This window comes from Sander lucioperca, chromosome 13 (assembly GCF_008315115.2).
Source record: "Sander lucioperca isolate FBNREF2018 chromosome 13, SLUC_FBN_1.2, whole genome shotgun sequence".
Classification (NCBI taxonomy): domain Eukaryota; kingdom Metazoa; phylum Chordata; class Actinopteri; order Perciformes; family Percidae; genus Sander; species Sander lucioperca.
Genome location: NC_050185.1, coordinates 26866951 through 26889450, shown reverse-complemented (window position 1 = coordinate 26889450; position 22500 = coordinate 26866951). Strand labels below are relative to the sequence as shown.

Below are 22500 nucleotides of genomic sequence, written 5' to 3'. Positions count from 1 at the left end.
CAACGTCACGACCAACTCCTCAGCTTGTGAAATGGTTGAATGAGATTGTTGGCATGGCAACACTGCACAAAGTCTGTCTGTGTGCAGTAGGCTGAGTAGAAGTGTGCCAAAAATGCCAAAACACATTTTTTATATGTACACATACCCATTGTGTATACTATTTGTATGTAGGACAAAAGGGCCCCTCTTCTCACTCAACATCTGATCACTTTGTTGTTGTTGTAGGAATCATCTGAGAGCACAAACACCACCATTGAGGATGAAGACACCAGAGGTACACACACACACACACACACACACACACACACACACACACGCACACACACTGTTTACAGCACTATTCAGTAATGATTGTAAGAATGCTGAAATGCTTCAACTGAGAGAAAGTTACAACTGACGACTATTCTAACCTGTCTTTCTGTCTGTCTCTCTCTCCTGCCTGTCTGTCTGTCTCTCTAACCTGTCTGCCTGTCTGTCTGTCTGTCTGTCTGTCTGAATGCCTGTCTGTCTGTCTGTCTGAATGCCTCTCTGTCTGTCTGTCTGTCTGTCTGTCTGTCTGTCTGCCTGGCTGTCTGATGGTCTGCCTGCCTGTCTGCCTGTCTCTCTCTCTGTCTGTCTGTCTGTCTGTCTGTCTGTCTATCTGCCTGCCTGTCTGTCTGTCTGTCTGTCTGTCTGTCTGCCTGCCTGTCTCCCTGCCTGTCTGCCTGCCTGCCTGTCTCCCTGCCTGTCTGCCTGCCTGTCTCTCTGTCTGCCTGTCCGCCTGTCTGCCTGCCTGTCTGTTGAATGCCTCTCTGTCTGTCTGCCTGTCTGTCTGCCTGTCTCTCTGCCTGTCTGCCTGCCTGCATGCCTGCCTGCCTGTCTGCCTGTCTCTCTGCCTGTCTGTCTGCCTGTCTCTCTGCCTGTCTGTCTGCCTGCCTGTATCTCTGCCTGTCTGCCTGTCTGTCTGCCTGTATCTCTGCCTGTCTGTCTGTCTCTCTGCCTGTCTGTCTGTCAGTGAGGAAGCAGGACATCATTAAAGTCACGGAGCAGCTCATCGAGGCGATCAGCAACGGAGACTTTGAGAGCTACACGTATGTAACAGTCATGCATCAGACTCTTATTGTGAAAATCCCCCCACTGTGTTAAAGGGACAGTTGTTTGTGTGAGGAACTTCTCCATAGAGAGGGGAAGTCCCGCCCCTTCCGCTGGACCGTCGTTGGACCTTAATTTCGGAAACAATATGAAGACTGAGTCTTTCTTTAGTTGATTATCTTTTAAACTGACAATATGTGTAGCTCATGGCAAAATTCAAACGAGATCTAAAATAATAGTCTCTCCCCGTTCATTACTAGTGTCACTGCCCGATGTGAGTCGAGTGCAGATGTGAGTCGCGCATGCGTCACTTTGCGACAAGTAGCCTACAAGATGCTAACGGCTTTTTGAGCTAACGCACAGTCTATGAGCTAACGTTAGCAATTAAACAGTCATAGATAGCTAAAACGTTTTTGAAATGACTGCTGCTGCTGGCTACAAGTTAGCAATCAAACACAATAAAGGCTGTCACTGGAACGGCGTTTTGAGCTAACGTTAGCAATCAAACAGTCATAGATAGCTACAACGTTTTTGAAATGATTACCATCTTCTGTTATTGTATGTAAAGAGAAACGTTTATTATTTTATAGATTTCACAAATTTCAGTATGACACGTAAACAGTTTAAATCTGAGCATGCATGACTCACATTTGCATTCGACTCACATCGGGCAGTGACAACTGGACATTTGTTAAGGAATGAAATAAGGTCTCATGGTGGACACAGGAAGGGGCGGGACTTAGTTCACAGGAAGGGGCGGGACTTAGCTTAGGAAGGGGCGGGACTTAGCTATCTGTTAGCTACAGAAGATGGAGGTTACGCCCCCAGAATGAACAGGAAATAGTCCCAATATTTTGAGAATAAAAGTCTGTCTGTCTCTCAGTAACCCGTCTGTCCCTCAGTAAACCTATGTATCCTCTCAGTAACCTGTTTGTCTCTTAGTAACCTGTCTGTCTCTGCCCCAGTAACCTGTCTGTCTCTCAGTAACCTGTCTGTCCCTCAGTAACCTGTCTGTCCCTCAGTAACCTGTCTGTCTCTCAGTAACCTATCTGTCTCTTAGTAACCTGTCTGTCTCTCCCCCAGTAACATGTCTGTCTCTCAGTAACCTGTCTGTCTCTTAGTAACCTATCTGTCTCTCCCCCAGTAACCTGTCTGTCTCTTAGTAACCTGTCTGTCTCTCCCCCAGTAACATGTCTGTCTCTCAGTAACCTGTCTCTCTTAGTAACCTGTATGTCTCTCCCCCAGTAACCTGTCTGTCTCTTAGTAACCTGTCTGTCTCTCCCCCAGTAACATGTCTGTCTCTCAGTAACCTGTCAGTCTCTTAGTAGCCTGTATGTCTCTCCCCCAGTAACCTGTCTATCTCTCAGTAACCTGTCTGTCCCTCAGTAATGTGTCTGTTCCTCAGTAACCTATCTATCCCCTCAGTAACCTGTCTGTCTCTCAATAACTTGTCTGTCTCTCAGTAACCTGTCTGTCTCTCAGTAACCTGTCTGTCTCTCCCCCAGTAAGATGTGCGACCCGGCTGTGACGGCGTTCGAGCCCGAGGCGTTGGGGAATCTGGTCGAAGGCCTCGACTTCCACCGCTTTTATTTTGAAAACTGTGAGCTGAACCACACTTCCTGCATGATTGACCGTCTCATTGTGATTTATGACTCATCATTATAATATTATTTATGACTCATCATTATAATATTATTTATGACTCATTATTATAATATTATTTATGACTCATCATTATAATATTATTTATGACTCATTATTATAATATTATTTATGACTCATTATTATAATATTATTTATAACTCATTATTATAATATTATTTATGACTCATCATTATAATATTATTTATGACTCATCATTATAAGAGCTGCGATGATCAAACACAATTTAAAGTGCTCAAATTATGCTTTTTGCATCCAGAAAACATTGTTCACAAACTGCTCCAAACAGCTCTATTGTAGTCTGTGTCCTTAACTAGCTACTGTCAGGGCCCTCATACTCTGCTTCTGACTGGCTAGTAGTCCTTACCTAGGTACTGTCAGGGCCCTCATACTCTGCTTCTGACTGGCTAGTAGTCCTTACCTAGCTACTGTCAGGGCCCTCATACTCTGCTTCTGACTGGCTAGTAGTCCTTACCTAGGTACTGTCAGGGCCCTCATACTCTGCTTCTGACTGGCTAGTAGTCCTTACCTAGCTACTGTCAGGGCCCTCATACTCTGCTTCTGACTGGCTAGTAGTCCTTACCTAGGTACTGTCAGGGCCCTCATACGCTGCTTCTGACTGGCTAGTAGTCCTTACCTAGGTACTGTCAGGGCCCTCATACTCTGCTTCTGACTGGCTAGTAGTCCTTACCTAGGTACTGTGAGGGCACAACCTCATACTCTGCTTCTGACTGGCTAGTAGTCCTTACCTAGGTACTGTCAGGGCACACCCTCATACTCTGCTTCTGACTGGCTAGTAGTCCTTACCTAGGTACTGTCAGGGCCCTCATACTCTGCTTCTGACTGGCTAGTAGTCCTTACCTAGGTACTGTCAGGGCACACCCTCATACTCTGCTTCTGACTGGTTAGTAGTCCTTACCTAGGTACTGTCAGGGCACGCCCTCATACTCTGCTTCTGACTGGTTAGTAGTCCTTACCTAGGTACTGTCAGGACCCTCATACTCTGCTTCTGACTGGTTAGTAGTCCTTACCTAGGTACTGTCAGGACACGCCCTCATACTCTGTTCTGACTGGCTAGTAGTCCTTACCTAGGTACTGTCAGGGCCCTCATACTCTGCTTCTGACTGGCTAGTAGTCATTACCTAGGTACTGTCAGGACACGCCCTCATACTCTGCTTCTGACTGGTTAGTAGTCCTTACCTAGGTACTGTCAGGGCACACCCTCATACTCTGCTTCTGACTGGCTAGTAGTCCTTACCTAGGTACTGTCAGGACACGCCCTCATACTCTGCTTCTGACTGGTTAGTAGTCCTTACCTAGGTACTGTCAGGACACGCCCTCATACTCTGCTTCTGACTGGTTAGTAGTCCTTACCTAGGTACTGTCAGGGCACACCCTCATACTCTGCTTCTGACTGGCTAGTAGTCCTTACCTAGGTACTGTCAGGACACGCCCTCATACTCTGCTTCTGACTGGTTAGTAGTCCTTACCTAGGTACTGTCAGGGCACACCCTCATACTCTGCTTCTGACTGGCTAGTAGTCCTTACCTAGGTACTGTCAGGGCACACCCTCATACTCTGCTTCTGACTGGCTAGTAGTCCTTACCTAGGTACTGTCAGGACACGCCCTCATACTCTGCTTCTGACTGGTTAGTAGTCCTTACCTAGGTACTGTCAGGGCACACCCTCATACTCTGCTTCTGACTGGCTAGTAGTCCTTACCTAGGTACTGTCAGGACACGCCCTCATACTCTGCTTCTGACTGGTTAGTAGTCCTTACCTAGGTACTGTCAGGGCACACCCTCATACTCTGCTTCTGACTGGCTAGTAGTCCTTACCTAGGTACTGTCAGGGCACACCCTCATACTCTGCTTCTGACTGGCTAGTAGTCCTTACCTAGGTACTGTCAGGACACGCCCTCATACTCTGCTTCTGACTGGTTAGTAGTCCTTACCTAGGTACTGTCAGGGCACACCCTCATACTCTGCTTCTGACTGGCTAGTAGTCCTTACCTAGGTACTGTCATGGCACGCCCTCATACTCTGCTTCTGACTGGTTAGTAGTCCTTACCTAGGTACTGTCAGGGCCCTCATACTCTGGTTCTGACTGGCTAGTAGTCCTTACCTAGGTACTGTCAGGGCACACCCTCATACTCTGCCTCTGACTGGCTAGTAGTCCTTACCTAGGTACTGTCAGGGCACGCCCTCATACTCTGCTTCTGACTGGCTAGTAGTCCTTACCTAGGTACTGTCAGGGCACACCCTCATACTCTATTCTGACTGGCTAGTAGTCCTTACCTAGGTACTGTCAGGACACGCCCTCATACTCTGTTCTGACTGGCTAGTAGTCCTTACCTAGGTACTGTCAGGGCCCTCATACTCTGCTTCTGACTGGCTAGTAGTCCTTACCTAGGTACTGTCAGGGCACGCCCTCATACTCTGCGTCTGACTGGCTAGTAGTCCTTACCTAGGTACTGTCAGGGCCCTCATACTCTGCTTCTGACTGGCTAGTAGTCCTTACCTAGGTACTGTCAGGGCACACCCTCATACTCTGCTTCTGACTGGCTAGTAGTCCTTACCTAGCTACTGTCAGGGCACGCCCTCATACTCTGCTTCTGACTGGCTAGTAGTCCTTACCTAGGTACTGTCAGGGCACACCCTCATACTCTGCTTCTGACTGGCTAGTAGTCATTACCTAGGTACTGCCAGGGCCCTCATACTCTGCTTCTGACTGGCTAGTAGTCCTTACCTAGCTACTGTCAGGGCACGCCCTCATACTCTGCTTCTGACTGGCTAGTAGTCCTTACCTAGGTACTGTCAGGGCCCTCATACTCTGCTTCTGACTGGCTAGTAGTCCTTACCTAGGTACTGTCAGGGCCCTCATACTCTGCTTCTGACTCGCTAGTAGTCCTTACCTAGGTACTGTCAGGGCCCTCATACTCTGCTTCTGACTGGCTAGTAGTCCTTACCTAGGTACTGTCAGGGCCCTCATACTCTGCTTCTGACTGGCTAGTAGTCCTTACCTAGGTACTGTCAGGGCACACCCTCATACTCTGCTTCTGACTGGTTAGTAGTCCTTACCTAGGTACTGTCAGGGCACACCCTCATACTCTGCTTCTGACTGGCAAGTAGTCCTTACCTAGGTACTGTCAGGGCACACCCTCATACTCTGCTTCTGACTGGTTAGTAGTCCTTACCTAGGTACTGTCAGGGCACACCCTCATACTCTGCTTCTGACTGGCTAGTAGTCCTTACCTAGGTACTGTCAGGGCACACGCTCATACTCTGCTTCTGACTGGCTAGTAGTCCTTACCTAGTTACTGTCAGGGCACGCCCTCATACTCTGCTTCTGACTGGCTAGTAGTCCTTACCTATGTACTGTCAGGGCACGCCCTCATACTCTGCTTCTGACTGGTTAGTAGTCCTTACCTAGGTACTGTCAGGGCACAACCTCATACTCTGCTTCTGACTGGTTAGTAGTCCTTACCTACGTACTGTCAGGGCCCTCATACTCTGCTTCTGACTGGCTAGTAGTCCTTACCTAGTTACTGTCAGGGCACGCCCTCATACTCTGCTTCTGACTGGCTAGTAGTCCTTACCTATGTACTGTCAGGGCACGCCCTCATACTCTGCTTCTGACTGGTTAGTAGTCCTTACCTAGGTACTGTCAGGGCACAACCTCATACTCTGCTTCTGACTGGTTAGTAGTCCTTACCTAGGTACTGTCAGGGCACACCCTCATACTCTGCTTCTGACTGGATAGAAGTCCTTACCTAGGTACTGTCAGGACACGCCCTCATACTCTGTTTTGACTGGCTAGTAGTCCTTACCTAGGTACTGTCAGGGCCCTCATACTCTGCTTCTGACTGGCTAGTAGTCCTTACCTAGGTACTGTCAGGGCACACCCTCATACTCTGCTTCTGACTGGATAGAAGTCCTTACCTAGGTACTGTCAGGACACGCCCTCATACTCTGTTTTGACTGGCTAGTAGTCCTTACCTAGGTACTGTCAGGGCCCTCATACTCTGCTTCTGACTGGCTAGTAGTCATTACCTAGGTACTGTCAGGGCACACGCTCATACTCTGCTTCTGACTGGCTAGTAGTCCTTACCTAGTTACTGTCAGGGCACGCCCTCATACTCTGCTTCTGACTGGCTAGTAGTCCTTACCTATGTACTGTCAGGGCACGCCCTCATACTCTGCTTCTGACTGGTTAGTAGTCCTTACCTAGGTACTGTCAGGGCACAACCTCATACTCTGCTTCTGACTGGTTAGTAGTCCTTACCTACGTACTGTCAGGGCCCTCATACTCTGCTTCTGACTGGCTAGTAGTCCTTACCTAGTTGCTGTCAGGGCACGCCCTCATACTCTGCTTCTGACTGGCTAGTAGTCCTTACCTATGTACTGTCAGGGCACGCCCTCATACTCTGCTTCTGACTGGTTAGTAGTCCTTACCTAGGTACTGTCAGGGCACAACCTCATACTCTGCTTCTGACTGGTTAGTAGTCCTTACCTACGTACTGTCAGGGCCCTCATACTCTGCTTCTGACTGGCTAGTAGTCCTTACCTAGTTACTGTCAGGGCACGCCCTCATACTCTGCTTCTGACTGGCTAGTAGTCCTTACCTATGTACTGTCAGGGCACGCCCTCATACTCTGCTTCTGACTGGTTAGTAGTCCTTACCTAGGTACTGTCAGGGCACAACCTCATACTCTGCTTCTGACTGGTTAGTAGTCCTTACCTAGGTACTGTCAGGGCACACCCTCATACTCTGCTTCTGACTGGATAGAAGTCCTTACCTAGGTACTGTCAGGACACGCCCTCATACTCTGTTTTGACTGGCTAGTAGTCCTTACCTAGGTACTGTCAGGGCCCTCATACTCTGCTTCTGACTGGCTAGTAGTCCTTACCTAGGTACTGTCAGGGCACGCCCTCATACTCTGCTTCTGACTGGCTAGTAGTCCTTACCTAGTTACTGTCAGGGCACGCCCTCATACTCTGCTTCTGACTGGCTAGTAGTCCTTACCTATGTACTGTCAGGGCACGCCCTCATACTCTGCTTCTGACTGGCTAGTAGTCCTTACCTATGTACTGTCAGGGCACGCCCTCATACTCTGCTTCTGACTGGTTAGTAGTCCTTACCTAGGTACTGTCAGGGCACAACCTCATACTCTGCTTCTGACTGGTTAGTAGTCCTTACCTACGTACTGTCAGGGCCCTCATACTCTGCTTCTGACTGGCTAGTAGTCCTTACCTAGTTGCTGTCAGGGCACGCCCTCATACTCTGCTTCTGACTGGCTAGTAGTCCTTACCTATGTACTGTCAGGGCACGCCCTCATACTCTGCTTCTGACTGGTTAGTAGTCCTTACCTAGGTACTGTCAGGGCACAACCTCATACTCTGCTTCTGACTGGTTAGTAGTCCTTACCTAGGTACTGTCAGGGCACACCCTCATACTCTGCTTCTGACTGGATAGAAGTCCTTACCTAGGTACTGTCAGGACACGCCCTCATACTCTGTTTTGACTGGCTAGTAGTCCTTACCTAGGTACTGTCAGGGCCCTCATACTCTGCTTCTGACTGGCTAGTAGTCCTTACCTAGGTACTGTCAGGGCACACCCTCATACTCTGCTTCTGACTGGATAGAAGTCCTTACCTAGGTACTGTCAGGACACGCCCTCATACTCTGTTTTGACTGGCTAGTAGTCCTTACCTAGGTACTGTCAGGGCCCTCATACTCTGCTTCTGACTGGCTAGTAGTCATTACCTAGGTACTGCCAGGGCACGCCCTCATACTCTGCTTCTGACTGATTAGTAGTCCTTACCTAGGTACTGTCAGGGCCCTCATACTCTGCTTCTGACTGGCTAGTAGTCCTTACCTAGGTACTGTCAGGGCACGCCCTCATACTCTGCTTCTGACTGGCTAGTAGTCCTTACCTAGGTACTGTCAGGGCCCTCATACTCTGCTTCTGACTGGCTAGTAGTCCTTACCTAGGTACTGTCAGGGCACACCCTCATACTCTGCTTCTGACTGGTTAGTAGTCCTTACCTAGGTACTGTCAGGGCACACCCTCATACTCTGCTTCTGACTGGTTAGTAGTCCTTACCTAGGTACTGTCAGGGCACACCCTCATACTCTGCTTCTGACTGGTTAGTAGTCCTTACCTAGGTACTCTCAGGGCACACCCTCATACTCTGCTTCTGACTGGTTAGTAGTCCTTACCTAGGTACTCTCAGGGCACACGCTCATACTCTGCTTCTGACTGGCTAGTAGTCCTTACCTAGGTACTGTCAGGGCACGCCCTCATACTCTGCTTCTGACTGGTTAGTAGTCCTTACCTAGGTACTGTCAGGGCCCTCATACTCTGCTTCTGACTGGCTAGTAGTCCTTACCTAGTTACTGTCAGGGCACGCCCTCATACTCTGCTTCTGACTGGCTAGTAGTCCTTACCTATGTACTGTCAGGGCACGCCCTCATACTCTGCTTCTGACTGGTTAGTAGTCCTTACCTAGGTACTGTCAGGGCACAACCTCATACTCTGCTTCTGACTGGTTAGTAGTCCTTACCTAGGTACTGTCAGGGCACACCCTCATACTCTGCTTCTGACTGGATAGAAGTCCTTACCTAGGTACTGTCAGGACACGCCCTCATACTCTGTTCTGACTGGCTAGTAGTCCTTACCTAGGTACTGCCAGGGCCCTCATACTCTGCTTCTGACTGGCTAGTAGTCCTTACCTAGGTACTGTCAGGGCACGCCCTCATACTCTGCTTCTGACTGGCTAGTAGTCATTACCTAGGTACTGCCAGGGCACGCCCTCATACTCTGCTTCTGACTGATTAGTAGTCCTTACCTAGGTACTGTCAGGGCCCTCATACTCTGCTTCTGACTGGCTAGTAGTCCTTACCTAGGTACTGTCAGGGCACACCCTCATACTCTGCTTCTGACTGGATAGAAGTCCTTACCTAGGTACTGTCAGGGCACAACCTCATACTCTGCTTCTGACTGGTTAGTAGTCCTTACCTAGGTACTCTCAGGGCCCTCATACTCTGCTTCTGACTGGCTAGTAGTCCTTACCTAGGTACTGTCAGGGCACACCCTCATACTCTGCTTCTGACTGGCTAGTAGTCCTTACCTAGGTACTGTCAGGGCACGCCCTCATACTCTGCTTCTGACTGGTTAGTAGTCCTTACCTAGGTACTGTGAGTGCACAACCTCATACTCTGCTTCTGACTGGATAGAAGTCCTTACCTAGGTACTGTCAGGGCACAACCTCATACTCTGCTTCTGACTGGTTAGTAGTCCTTACCTAGGTACTCTCAGGGCCCTCATACTCTGCTTCTGACTGGCTAGTAGTCCTTACCTAGGTACTGTCAGGGCACACCCTCATACTCTGCTTCTGACTGGCTAGTAGTCCTTACCTAGGTACTGTCAGGGCACGCCCTCATACTCTGCTTCTGACTGGCTAGTAGTCCTTACCTAGGTACTGTCAGGGCACACCCTCATACTCTGCTTCTGACTGGTTAGTAGTCCTTACCTATGTACTGTCAGGGCACGCCCTCATACTCTGCTTCTGACTGGCTAGTAGTCCTTACCTAGGTACTGTCAGGGCACACCCTCATACTCTGCTTCTGACTGGTTAGTAGTCCTTACCTAGGTACTCTCAGGGCACACCCTCATACTCTGCTTCTGACTGGTTAGTAGTCCTTACCTAGGTACTGTCAGGGCACACCCTCATACTCTGCTTCTGACTGGTTAGTAGTCTTTACCTAGGTACTGTCAGGGCACGCCCTCATACTCTGCTTCTGACTGGCTAGTAGTCCTTACCTAGGTACTGTCAGGGCACAACCTCATACTCTGCTTCTGACTGGTTAGTAGTCCTTACCTAGGTACTCTCAGGGCCCTCATACTCTGCTTCTGACTGGCTAGTAGTCCTTACCTAGGTACTGTCAGGGCACACCCTCATACTCTGCTTCTGACTGGCTAGTAGTCCTTACCTAGGTACTGTCAGGGCACGCCCTCATACTCTGCTTCTGACTGGCTAGTAGTCCTTACCTAGGTACTGTCAGGGCCCTCATACTCTGCTTCTGACTGGCTAGTAGTCCTTACCTAGGTACTGTCAGGGCACACCCTCATACTCTGCTTCTGACTGGTTAGTAGTCCTTACCTAGGTACTGTCAGGGCACACCCTCATACTCTGCTTCTGACTGGTTAGTAGTCCTTACCTAGGTACTGTCAGGGCACACCCTCATACTCTGCTTCTGACTGGTTAGTAGTCCTTACCTAGGTACTCTCAGGGCACACCCTCATACTCTGCTTCTGACTGGTTAGTAGTCCTTACCTAGGTACTCTCAGGGCACACGCTCATACTCTGCTTCTGACTGGCTAGTAGTCCTTACCTAGGTACTGTCAGGGCACGCCCTCATACTCTGCTTCTGACTGGTTAGTAGTCCTTACCTAGGTACTGTCAGGGCCCTCATACTCTGCTTCTGACTGGCTAGTAGTCCTTACCTAGTTACTGTCAGGGCACGCCCTCATACTCTGCTTCTGACTGGCTAGTAGTCCTTACCTATGTACTGTCAGGGCACGCCCTCATACTCTGCTTCTGACTGGTTAGTAGTCCTTACCTAGGTACTGTCAGGGCACAACCTCATACTCTGCTTCTGACTGGTTAGTAGTCCTTACCTAGGTACTGTCAGGGCACACCCTCATACTCTGCTTCTGACTGGATAGAAGTCCTTACCTAGGTACTGTCAGGACACGCCCTCATACTCTGTTCTGACTGGCTAGTAGTCCTTACCTAGGTACTGCCAGGGCCCTCATACTCTGCTCCTGACTGGCTAGTAGTCCTTACCTAGGTACTGTCAGGGCACGCCCTCATACTCTGCTTCTGACTGGCTAGTAGTCATTACCTAGGTACTGCCAGGGCACGCCCTCATACTCTGCTTCTGACTGATTAGTAGTCCTTACCTAGGTACTGTCAGGGCCCTCATACTCTGCTTCTGACTGGCTAGTAGTCCTTACCTAGGTACTGTCAGGGCACACCCTCATACTCTGCTTCTGACTGGATAGAAGTCCTTACCTAGGTACTGTCAGGGCACAACCTCATACTCTGCTTCTGACTGGTTAGTAGTCCTTACCTTGGTACTCTCAGGGCCCTCATACTCTGATTCTGACTGGCTAGTAGTCCTTACCTAGGTACTGTCAGGGCACACCCTCATACTCTGCTTCTGACTGGCTAGTAGTCCTTACCTAGGTACTGTCAGGGCACGCCCTCATACTCTGCTTCTGACTGGTTAGTAGTCCTTACCTAGGTACTGTGAGTGCACAACCTCATACTCTGCTTCTGACTGGATAGAAGTCCTTACCTAGGTACTGTCAGGGCACAACCTCATACTCTGCTTCTGACTGGTTAGTAGTCCTTACCTAGGTACTCTCAGGGCCCTCATACTCTGCTTCTGACTGGCTAGTAGTCCTTACCTAGGTACTGTCAGGGCACACCCTCATACTCTGCTTCTGACTGGCTAGTAGTCCTTACCTAGGTACTGTCAGGGCACGCCCTCATACTCTGCTTCTGACTGGCTAGTAGTCCTTACCTAGGTACTGTCAGGGCACACCCTCATACTCTGCTTCTGACTGGTTAGTAGTCCTTACCTAGGTACTGTCAGGGCACGCCCTCATACTCTGCTCCTGACTGGCTAGTAGTCCTTACCTAGGTACTGTCAGGGCCCTCATACTCTGCTTCTGACTGGCTAGTAGTCCTTACCTAGGTACTGTCAGGGCACACCCTCATACTCTGCTTCTGACTGGTTAGTAGTCCTTACCTAGGTACTGTCAGGGCACACCCTCATACTCTGCTTCTGACTGGCTAGTAGTCCTTACCTAGGTACTGTCAGGGCACACCCTCATACTCTGCTTCTGACTGGTTAGTAGTCCTTACCTAGGTACTGTCAGGGCACACCCTCATACTCTGCTTCTGACTGGTTAGTAGTCCTTACCTAGGTACTGTCAGGGCACGCCCTCATACTCTGCTTCTGACTGGTTAGTAGTCCTTACCTAGGTACTGTCAGGGCACACCCTCATACTCTGCTTCTGACTGGTTAGTAGTCCTTACCTAGGTACTGTCAGGGCACACCCTCATACTCTGTTCTGACTGGCTAGTAGTCCTTACCTAGGTACTGTCAGGGCCCTCATACTCTGCTTCTGACTGGCTAGTAGTCCTTGCCTAGGTACTGTCAGGGCCCTCATACTCTGCTTTTGACTGGCTAGTAGTCCTTACCTAGGGACTGTCAGGGCACACCCTCATACTCTGCTTCTGACTGGCTAGTAGTCCTTGCCTAGGTACTGTCAGGGCACGCCCTCATTCTCTGCTTCTGACTGGGTAGATAGATCCTTTATTAATCCTTTGCAGGAAATTACAGTGTCTCAGCAGCTTTAAGACAGACATAACACCACACATTTACTCAAATATATCCATACCAATAAGTTAAAATACAAAAAATATAAATGAAGGAAAAGTTATTTTATATGCATTATAGAGTTGTATAGCAGCTGGTCTGAAGGACTTCCTATACCGCTCCGACTTGCACATTGGTGCCATCAGTCCTTGACTGAAGGTGCTATTGTTTATCACTTTCTGGAGGTGGAGTGGGTGTGCAGGGTTGGTCAGTATTGATCCTAGTTTATTTAATGTTCTGGCCCCTGCCACCTGCTGGACTGTCTCTAGTTCAGCCCCGACCACCGAGCCGGCCTTCTTGATGAGCTTTTCCACTCTGTTTCTTTCTGGCTAGTAGTCCTTACCTATGTACTGTCAGGGCACGCTCTCATACTCTGTTCTGACTGGCTAGTAGTCCTTACCTAGCTACTGTCAGGACACGCTCTCAGACTCTGCTTCTGACTGGCTAGTAGTCCTTACCTAGCTACTGTTAGGACAATCCCTCATTCTCTGCTTCTGACTGGGTAGATAGATCCTTTTTTAATCCTTTGCAGGAAATTACAGTGTCTCAGCAGCTTTAAGACAGACATAACACCACACATTTACTCAAATATATCCATACCAATAAGTTAAAATACAAAAAATATAAATGACGGAAAAGTTATTTTTAAGCATTATAGAGTTGTATAGCAGCTTGTCTGAAGGACTTCCTATACCCCTCCAACTTGCACATTGGTGCCATCAGTCCTTAACTGAAGGTGCTGCTGTTTATCACCTTCAGGAGGTGGAGTGGGTGTGCAGGGTTGGTCAGTATTGATCCTAGTTTATTTAATGTTCTGGCCCCTGCCACCTGCTGGACTGTCTCTAGTTCAGCCCCGACCACCGAGCCGGCCTTCTTGATGAGCTTTTCCACTCTGTTTCTGTCTGGCTAGTAGTCCTTACCTAGGTACTGTCAGGGCACGCCCTCATACTCTACTTCTGACTGGTTAGTAGTCCTTACCTAGGTACTGTCAGGGCCCTCATACTCTGCTTCTGACTGGCTAGTAGTCCTTACCTAGGTACTGTCAGGGCCCTCATACTCTGCTTCTGACTGGCTAGTAGTCCTTACCTAGGTACTGTCAGGGTACGCCCTCATACTCTGCTTCTGACTGGCTAGTAGTCCTTACCTAAGTACTGTCAGGGCACACCCTCATACTCTGCTTCTGACTGGCTAGTAGTCCTTACCTAGGTACTGTCAGGGTACGCCCTCATACTCTGCTTCTGACTGGCTAGTAGTCCTTACCTAAGTACTGTCAGGGCACACCCTCATACTCTGCTTCTGACTGGCTAGTAGTCCTTACCTAGCTACTGAGCATGTGATCTTACCTAGCTACTGAGCATGTGCGACTGCCAACAAAGATGTTACAGCAGTGAGAGGTCTCACTCTGTAGCTAAAACAGAGACCTGAACACAGGGTGAAAAGAGGAGCTGCAGCAATGTACAACAAAAATATGGTGTTTTTTGAAAATTAAACCATGTAAGCCTATTCTGGTAAAACATCTAAATACAATTATGAACCTAAAAATGAGCAAAATATGAGCACTTTAACAAACTTCTCATTACAGTAAAGTGAGCCCTCTCTCTCCTGCCTGTCTATCTGTCTGTCTTTCTGTGTGTCCGTCTGTCTGCTTGTCTCTCTCTCCTGCCTGTCTTTTTGTCTCTCTCTCTCTTACCTGTCCCTCTTACCTGCCTGCCTATCTCTCTGTCTGTCTCTCTCTTTTACCTCTCTCTCTCCTGCCTGTCTGTCTGTCTGTCTAACATGTCTCCCTCTCTCACTAAACTGTCTTCCCCGTCTGTCTGTCTGTCTGTCTGTCTGTCTATCTTTCTCCGACCTGTCTCTCTCTCTCTCTAACCTATCTCCCCCCATCTGTCTGTCTCTCTCTCTCTTACCTGTCTTTCTCCTGCCTGCCTGCCTGTCTGTCTCTCTGTCTAACCTGTCTTCCCCCTGTCTGTCTTTCTGTTTGTCTCTCTCTCTCTCTCCAACCTGTCTTTCTCGCTAACCTGTCTCCCTATCTTTCTCCAACCTGTCTCTCTCTCTAACCTGTCTCTCTCTCTCCAACCTGTCTTTCTCTCTAACCTGTCTCCCTATCTCTCTCTAACCTGTCTCTCTCTCTAACTTGTCTCTCTCTAACTGTCTCTCTCTCTAACCTGTCTGTGTGTCAGTGTGGTCTAAGAACAGTAAACCGGTCCACACCACTATCCTGAACCCCCACATCCACCTGGTGGGGGAGGACGCGGCCTGCATCGCTTACATCAGAGTGACTCAGTACATCGACGCCAACGGGACGCCTCGCACCGCCCAATCAGAGGAGACCAGGGTCTGGCATCGCCGCGATGGGAAGTGGCAGATCGTCCACTTCCACCGCTCAGGCGCCGCCTCCACGCTCAGCAAGTAAGAGAACACGCCAGAGACTTTCTACTACTTAACGTAACTGCGTCCATGTTCGTTACCTGCCGTAGTCAGTGGAAAGAAAAACTTTCACCAAACCAAACCCACCAGACTCCATGTAAATAATCAGTACTTTTAGCATGTATAGAGCCAGCATATTTCCACCAGACTCCATGTAAATAATCAGGACTTTTAGCGTGTATAGATCACACACACACACATAGACACACAGACACACAGACATAATATTAATCCACCTTGAAAATAATCGTTTTAAATAATAGTTTTGACCCCTAAAGTGATTCCCTATGTTGTAAAAGTGTTTCTGTCCACTTTGAATGAAGTGTGTTTTTCCATGATAAAAGTCCTGATTATTTACATGGAGTCTGGCTCTATACTAATAGATAGTCTGCTAATAGTCAATCCCTATTGGACCTAATATTAGTTTCAGAACGTGAAAATATTTCCCAGTCAGGCGTCCTCGATATTGCTTTAAGTGATCATAATGTCACTTTTTGCACACGCAAAGTGTCTAAATCACTATTGAGGACTGGGAATCCTATTCATAGATCAATTAGGTACAGATGCACAAAACATTACACAGCTGAGGAATTTAAAGAAAGGCTTTCCAGGATGGATTGGTCAGATGTTTTAGGAAGCAGTGATACTGATGGGGCTTGGAATTTGTTTAAACAGCACTTTGTAGCTGCTCTTGATAAGGTTGCACCAATGAAGGAAACCAGAATTAAACAGAGAAGTGCAATTTGGATGACTTCTGACATTCTGGATCTCATTAGACAACGTGATAAATGGTTCAGAAAGTTTAAGAGGTCAACTTTGTCTTGTGATTATGATAAATATATATATTTTCGTAATCAGGCTAGTTACAAGGTACAGAAAACAAAGTCTGAATTTTATGCCGATGCTATTACTGTGAACTCACATCGGACCAAAAAGCTATGGAAGGTTCTTACTGATATGGGCGCTAAGGGAAAATCAAAATCTAAGTCTGGTAATATTGGATTAGCCATTGAGGATAAGATGAGTTTTGAAAAAAAGTAGGTTGCTTGCGTTTTTAATACCTTTTTCACAACAGTTGCTGCCAGTCTGGTTGATAAGTTGCCGAGTGTGTCAGGTAGATATGGCCCATCGTTTGTAAACTCTTTTTATAAAAACAAACATGTTACTCCTGATGCTTTTGATATTGGCCCCGTCTCAGAGGAGAGGGTGAGAATGTGTCTATCCACTTTGTCAATTAACAAAGCCACTGGACAGGACTTGATTCCGTCCAGAGTTCTGAGCAATGGTGCCAATGTAATCTCTAGGGTACTCACCCATATAATAAATTTATCGTTAAGTCAGGGTATCTTTCCAAGCGACATGAAAAGGGCCAGGGTAGTCCCCCTCTTTAAGAAAAATAACAGATCAGATGTTGGTAATTATAGGCCTGTATCAATTCTGACAGCCATATCAAAGGTGTTTGAGCGTCTTGTGTATGAGCAGGTGGAAGAGTACCTTGTCAGACAAAATCTACTGTATGAACTTCAGTCTGGATTTAGAGCAGCTTATTCTACTGAAACCTGTCTCATTCATTTATTTGATTATATTCGACAGAACTTTGATGAAGGAAAGTATGTGGGCATGATTCTTCTTGATTTGCAAAAAGCTTTTGATGCTATAAACCATGCAGTACTACTATCAAAGCTACAAAGTATAGGCTTCAGAAATACTGCTGTGAAATAGTTCACCTCTTACCTCACTGGAAGAACTCAAGTTTGTGATGTTGAGGGGACCATATCAGATCCTCAGGATATTACTTGTGGGGTGCCCCAAGGTTCAATCCTTGGCCCCCTTTTATTTGTAGTTTATATTAATGACATGCCAGCTGCAGTGAAATGTAAGATGCTTTTACATGCTGATGACTCTGCATTACTGGTCTCTGGGGATGATATCAGTGAGATTGAGAAGACTCTAGGTAATGAATTAAATAGTGTTAGCAAGTGGTTTATTGACAACAGACTGTCAATACATCTGGGAAAAACTGAGTCCATTTTATTTGGAACAAAAAGAAAGTTGTCTAGAACAAATGCACTAAAGGTGATGGCACTGAAATAGTTTCTCAGAAAAGTGTCACATACCTGGGGTTAACATTGGAGCAGTCATTAACCTGTAAATCTATTGCTGACAAAATATTATCCAAATGTGCCGGTAAACTGACATTCCTGTATCGCAGGACAAGGCATCTAGATTATTCTGTCAAGAAATTACTGGTTGTATCATTGATTCAATGTCATTTTGATTATGCATGTTCTGCCTGGTACTGTGGATTATCAGTTAAACTTAAAAACAGACTGCAAGTGATGGAAAATAATGTTATCCGCTACCTGTTAAATGCCCCGGTCATATTGGTAGAGATGCTTTTAAAGGGCAGGCCTGCTGCCAGTACATGTTAGAGTGGAGCAGTTAAAGCTGAATCATATGTATAATGTCATAAATGGCTCTGCTCCCAAATATCTACATTCCCATATAACAATGGTTCATACACAACATAATCACAATACTAGGGCCAGTGTCCGTTCTTGTAAAGTGCCCAGAGTCAACAATGCAGCTAGAAGTTCTTTTTTTTTATACAGGTATAACATTGTGGAATAATCTGCCGCTTTCCCTCAAAAGTGTAAATACCAGAGGGGCTTTTAGACACAAGGTTAAGGCTTTTTATGGAATAGAGTAGCCAATATTGTTTAATTAGAGTAGACTTAGAGTAGATTATTATTTTTACTATTTTACTATTAGTAGATTATTTTATGTGATTTATGATTCTCTGATTTTGGAATGCTTTTAAATCTTGTATGATCTGTATTATATGTTGTTGTCTTTGACCTGAAATAGGTCTTCGTGATGTGTTGCATGTTTTAACACCAAGGACCATGTTGGAAATGAGTGTTTACACTTTAACATACTATCCTTTGGATTATGTTGTTTGTCAAATCCAAAATAAATCAAATCAAATCAAATACATGCTAAAAGTCCTGATTATTTACATGGAGTCTGGTGGAAATATGCTGGCTCTATACACACTAAAAGTCCTGATTATTTACATGGAGTCTGGTGGGTTTGGTGATGGGGATTTCTTCTCTTTCTTCTCCGTCCATGCAGCTGACTTCCAGAGTGGGCGGGTCTTTGATCGGGCCACCGTCGCCTTGACAACTGATTGATTGACAGCAGGCCAGGCGTGTGACATCAGACAGGAAGTGTTGAGATTTTGGAGACAAGGGGCGGGGCCAGACAGCAACGAACTGCACCATCAACCAATCAGCTTCTTCTCAATCAGCTCCCCTTTGGACTTCGGCCACGCCCCCTTTGTGATCAGCCAATCAGATGCCCAGATTCTACAGAGATGTGGAAACCTCTCACTGCCAGTTTTCTGTTTTTGGGGTAACTTTGACTTTTAGGATCACGAGGTTTTTAAGTTTAACAAAGACTCGCCCTGAATTTGAATTTAAAGCTTTATTAGCAAAGAAAAACAAAACAGAAACTGGAGAAACGAGGTTTCCACCTGAAATAACTTCATACAGAGACCACGAGTCGCCATGGTAACTGATTATTATTAGACCCTCGTTATCTCGTCATCACAACACACACACACACACACAGAGACACACACACACACACACACACACACACAGACAGACACACACACACAGAGACACACACACACACACACACACACAGAGACAGACACACACACACAGAGACACACACACACACACCAAACATATATCTAATGGTTGTAGTTTTGACCCTAAAGTGACTCTGTATTTGGTAAAAGATGGAATAATAAAGAGGATAATTTGGGTCTAAAAGTGATCAGAACCGGCAGCGTCTCTGAGCATCAGAACCCGTTCAGGAAATGAAGTTTTGGCGTTCCCGTCTCTCCTTCCATCGGGCTCGCAGAGCGCCACAATCTTCCAACGCTCTCCGGCCACAGATCTTCCACAGACCGCCGACCGCCACGTTTCACCGTCAGAAGATCTGCTCGCTCTGACTAATATGAGTATATATATGTCTGTATATTTCAACAGAACATTGTGATTCACAGTTGTGTTTACATTTCCCAATTGCATTATGGGACATTTATCTGAGATTAACCCTTGTGTTGTAGACCATCAGCTTGTTGTCAAAACTGCAAATTAACTTTTTTTTGGGCTCTATTTCCAACGCTTTTTGAAACGTTGGTCACTTATTTTGATGCTTTTTTAAATACATAGTTAATATACATAATTTAAATTATATAACACACACACACACACACACACACACACACACACACACACACACACACACACACACACACACACACACACACACACACACACACACACACACACACACACACACACACACACACGGCGCCGTCTTTGATATTCTGCGACTTTTTGACCGTAGCGTACCGATGCGTTTTTTAATTACAACATAATTTAAATGATATAATACCTATTTATTTTGTTTTAAAAAACAGAAATTGTGGATTATTTTGACTGATCGTTGAGATCCGAGCATGTTGAGTGGATCACAGTTTATTTCAAATGCTATAAAATTAAAAAAACACAGTTCAATGAAAGTAATCATTAATTACATCCACACATGCATGTTATTTTGGTGCAATTTGGTTCAAAGAAACCCATAATTCTGATATAAAAATGGGCCAAATATGACGCGAGGACAACACAAGGGTTAACGTAGTGAGATATCTACAAAGCCATGGATTAACCAGTCCTTCCAGAAAAATACAGAGTTATTTTGTGATAGTTTTGGGCTAAAATCCTTGATTATGCGGCACGTTTTCTTAAAAAATGCGATGGAATATGCAGGATATTTATGCAATTTTATGCGATGAAATTGCGGGAACTTGCAAAAAAAATTTCAACTATCTGATAAGATATATGGGACTTTTTTTGCAACGAAAATGCGGGGATTATGAAATCATGCAAGCCCGCATATTTTGCACGGAAATCGGCAATTTATGCGGCGAAAGTGCGGCGTATTTGAAAAAAATGTGGCCCTCAAAATAAATATGCAGACTTTGGCTGATTATGCGTTGAATTATGAGATCACATGATCATGTTTTTCTGGAGGGACTGGTTAAAAACTGCCGAAACATGCATATAAATACCGAAGCTTTTTGTCCCCTCTGAGCCTCCGTACTTCCGTTCATTGCTGCGTCTGCGGTGAAACCTCACATCTGTTAGATGTTTTAGGAGCGTTAATAATTCAGTAACTCTGATTGAATATGAAATCAAAGCTGCGTCTTGGCTTCCCGCCCCTCTCAGTCGCTGTGTGTGTTGGGGGGTTAGGTTAGTTTGAGGGACTTATCTTCCAGAGGAGTTCAGGTTTTCTGGGAAACGTAGTTCTTCAGAGCGTTTGAGAACTCGTGTGTGTATACGGAGACTTTGTGTTTCTTCCTCTCTCCCGTGCTGGTCGTTCTCTGCATGCTGATCGCACGCCGTTTCCTCTTCTCCCGCTTCGGGCTTTTGCTACGTTTTGATGATTTTGATTTCAGCGGCTCTTAGCATTACACACACACACACACACACACACACACACACACACACACACACAGACATACACAGACACACACACACACACACACACACACACACACACACACACAGACATACACAGACACACACACACACACAGACACACACACACACAGGCATACACACACAGACACACACACAGACATACACAGACACACACACACACACAGACACACACACACACACAGACATACACAGACACACACACACACACAGACACACACACACACAGGCATACACACACAGACACACACAGGCATACACACACACAGACACACACACACACACACACACACACACACACACACAGACACACACACAGACACACACACAGACATACACACAGACATACACACACACAGACACACACACACAGGCATACACACACACAGGCATACACACACACAGACACACACACACACACAGACACACACACACACACACACACACAGACACACAGGCACACACACAGACACACACACACACACAGACACACACACACACACAGGCACACACATACACATACACACAGACACAGAGACACACACACACACACACACACACACAGACACAGAGACACACACACACACACACACACACACACAGACACACACACACACACACAGGCACACACATACACAGAGACACACACACACACACACACACACAGACACACACACACACACACAGACACACACACACACATACAGACACACACACACACGATATTCTGCGGCTTTAGGACCGATGATGTGTAGGTCTGGAGGCTTGGAGCTGCTCTCTGCCGTCGGGAGAATGTAGAACTTGTCCGATCCGATTGTTATGATATTGATATTATCTTGGATATTTTGCGTTTGTATATTTAAAAGCTTTCTGGCGTTGGACTCTGCTGTGCCGTGCTCGCCGTGTGTGATCCCTCTCTTACAGAACCTTAGTGTGTTTCAGTAGCTTTCTTATTTTCTTAACGATGTGCATTATTAGCATGTGGAAACAGTTTCTCTTAGCAACCGCTGAACGTGTTCGCTAAAACAGCAGCGCTGCCCTTTAATTTACCCGACATCTCGCCGCCGTTTGGTGTCCCGGCTCTGGAAACTCAAGCTCAAAGGTCAAAGGTCGCGTCTACTGAGCTCAGAGAACGGATCTGTCCACCAGACTCTGTTCACATTTTCAGCTATTTTGAAATTAGGACTGTTTTTTTATCAACCTGGACCCTATGTATAAACAGACATGGTCAAACTCTGCCTTCTGATTGGTCTGTTTTCACCTTCTTTAAATTCTGTACACTTTGTTATTTTCATCCAATGAAA

General features: G+C 46.6%; 2 protein-coding genes and 1 long non-coding RNA gene across 3 annotated transcripts in view; 2 read left to right on the top strand and 1 right to left on the bottom strand.

Annotated features, from left to right (window-relative positions):
• camk2a (calcium/calmodulin-dependent protein kinase II alpha) overlaps positions 1 to 19642 on the top strand; it is a 51591-nt gene extending 31949 nt beyond the window's left edge. Inside the window, exons 14-18 of the mRNA XM_031318578.2 lie at positions 226 to 274; positions 995 to 1070; positions 2577 to 2671; positions 15368 to 15596; positions 18750 to 19642. Of these exons, the coding sequence (XP_031174438.1) occupies positions 226 to 274; positions 995 to 1070; positions 2577 to 2671; positions 15368 to 15596; positions 18750 to 18753 (453 nt within the window). The 3' untranslated portion in view covers positions 18754 to 19642. The remainder of the gene's footprint in view (positions 1 to 225; positions 275 to 994; positions 1071 to 2576; positions 2672 to 15367; positions 15597 to 18749) is intronic.
• LOC116063573 (complement C1q-like protein 2) overlaps positions 1 to 22500 on the top strand; it is a 417866-nt gene that overhangs the window by 204919 nt on the left and 190447 nt on the right. The window lies entirely within an intron of this gene.
• LOC118492980 overlaps positions 22385 to 22500 on the bottom strand; it is a 2360-nt gene continuing 2244 nt past the window's right edge. Inside the window, exon 2 of the long non-coding RNA XR_004894905.1 lies at positions 22385 to 22476. This is a non-coding gene — a long non-coding RNA (uncharacterized LOC118492980). The remainder of the gene's footprint in view (positions 22477 to 22500) is intronic.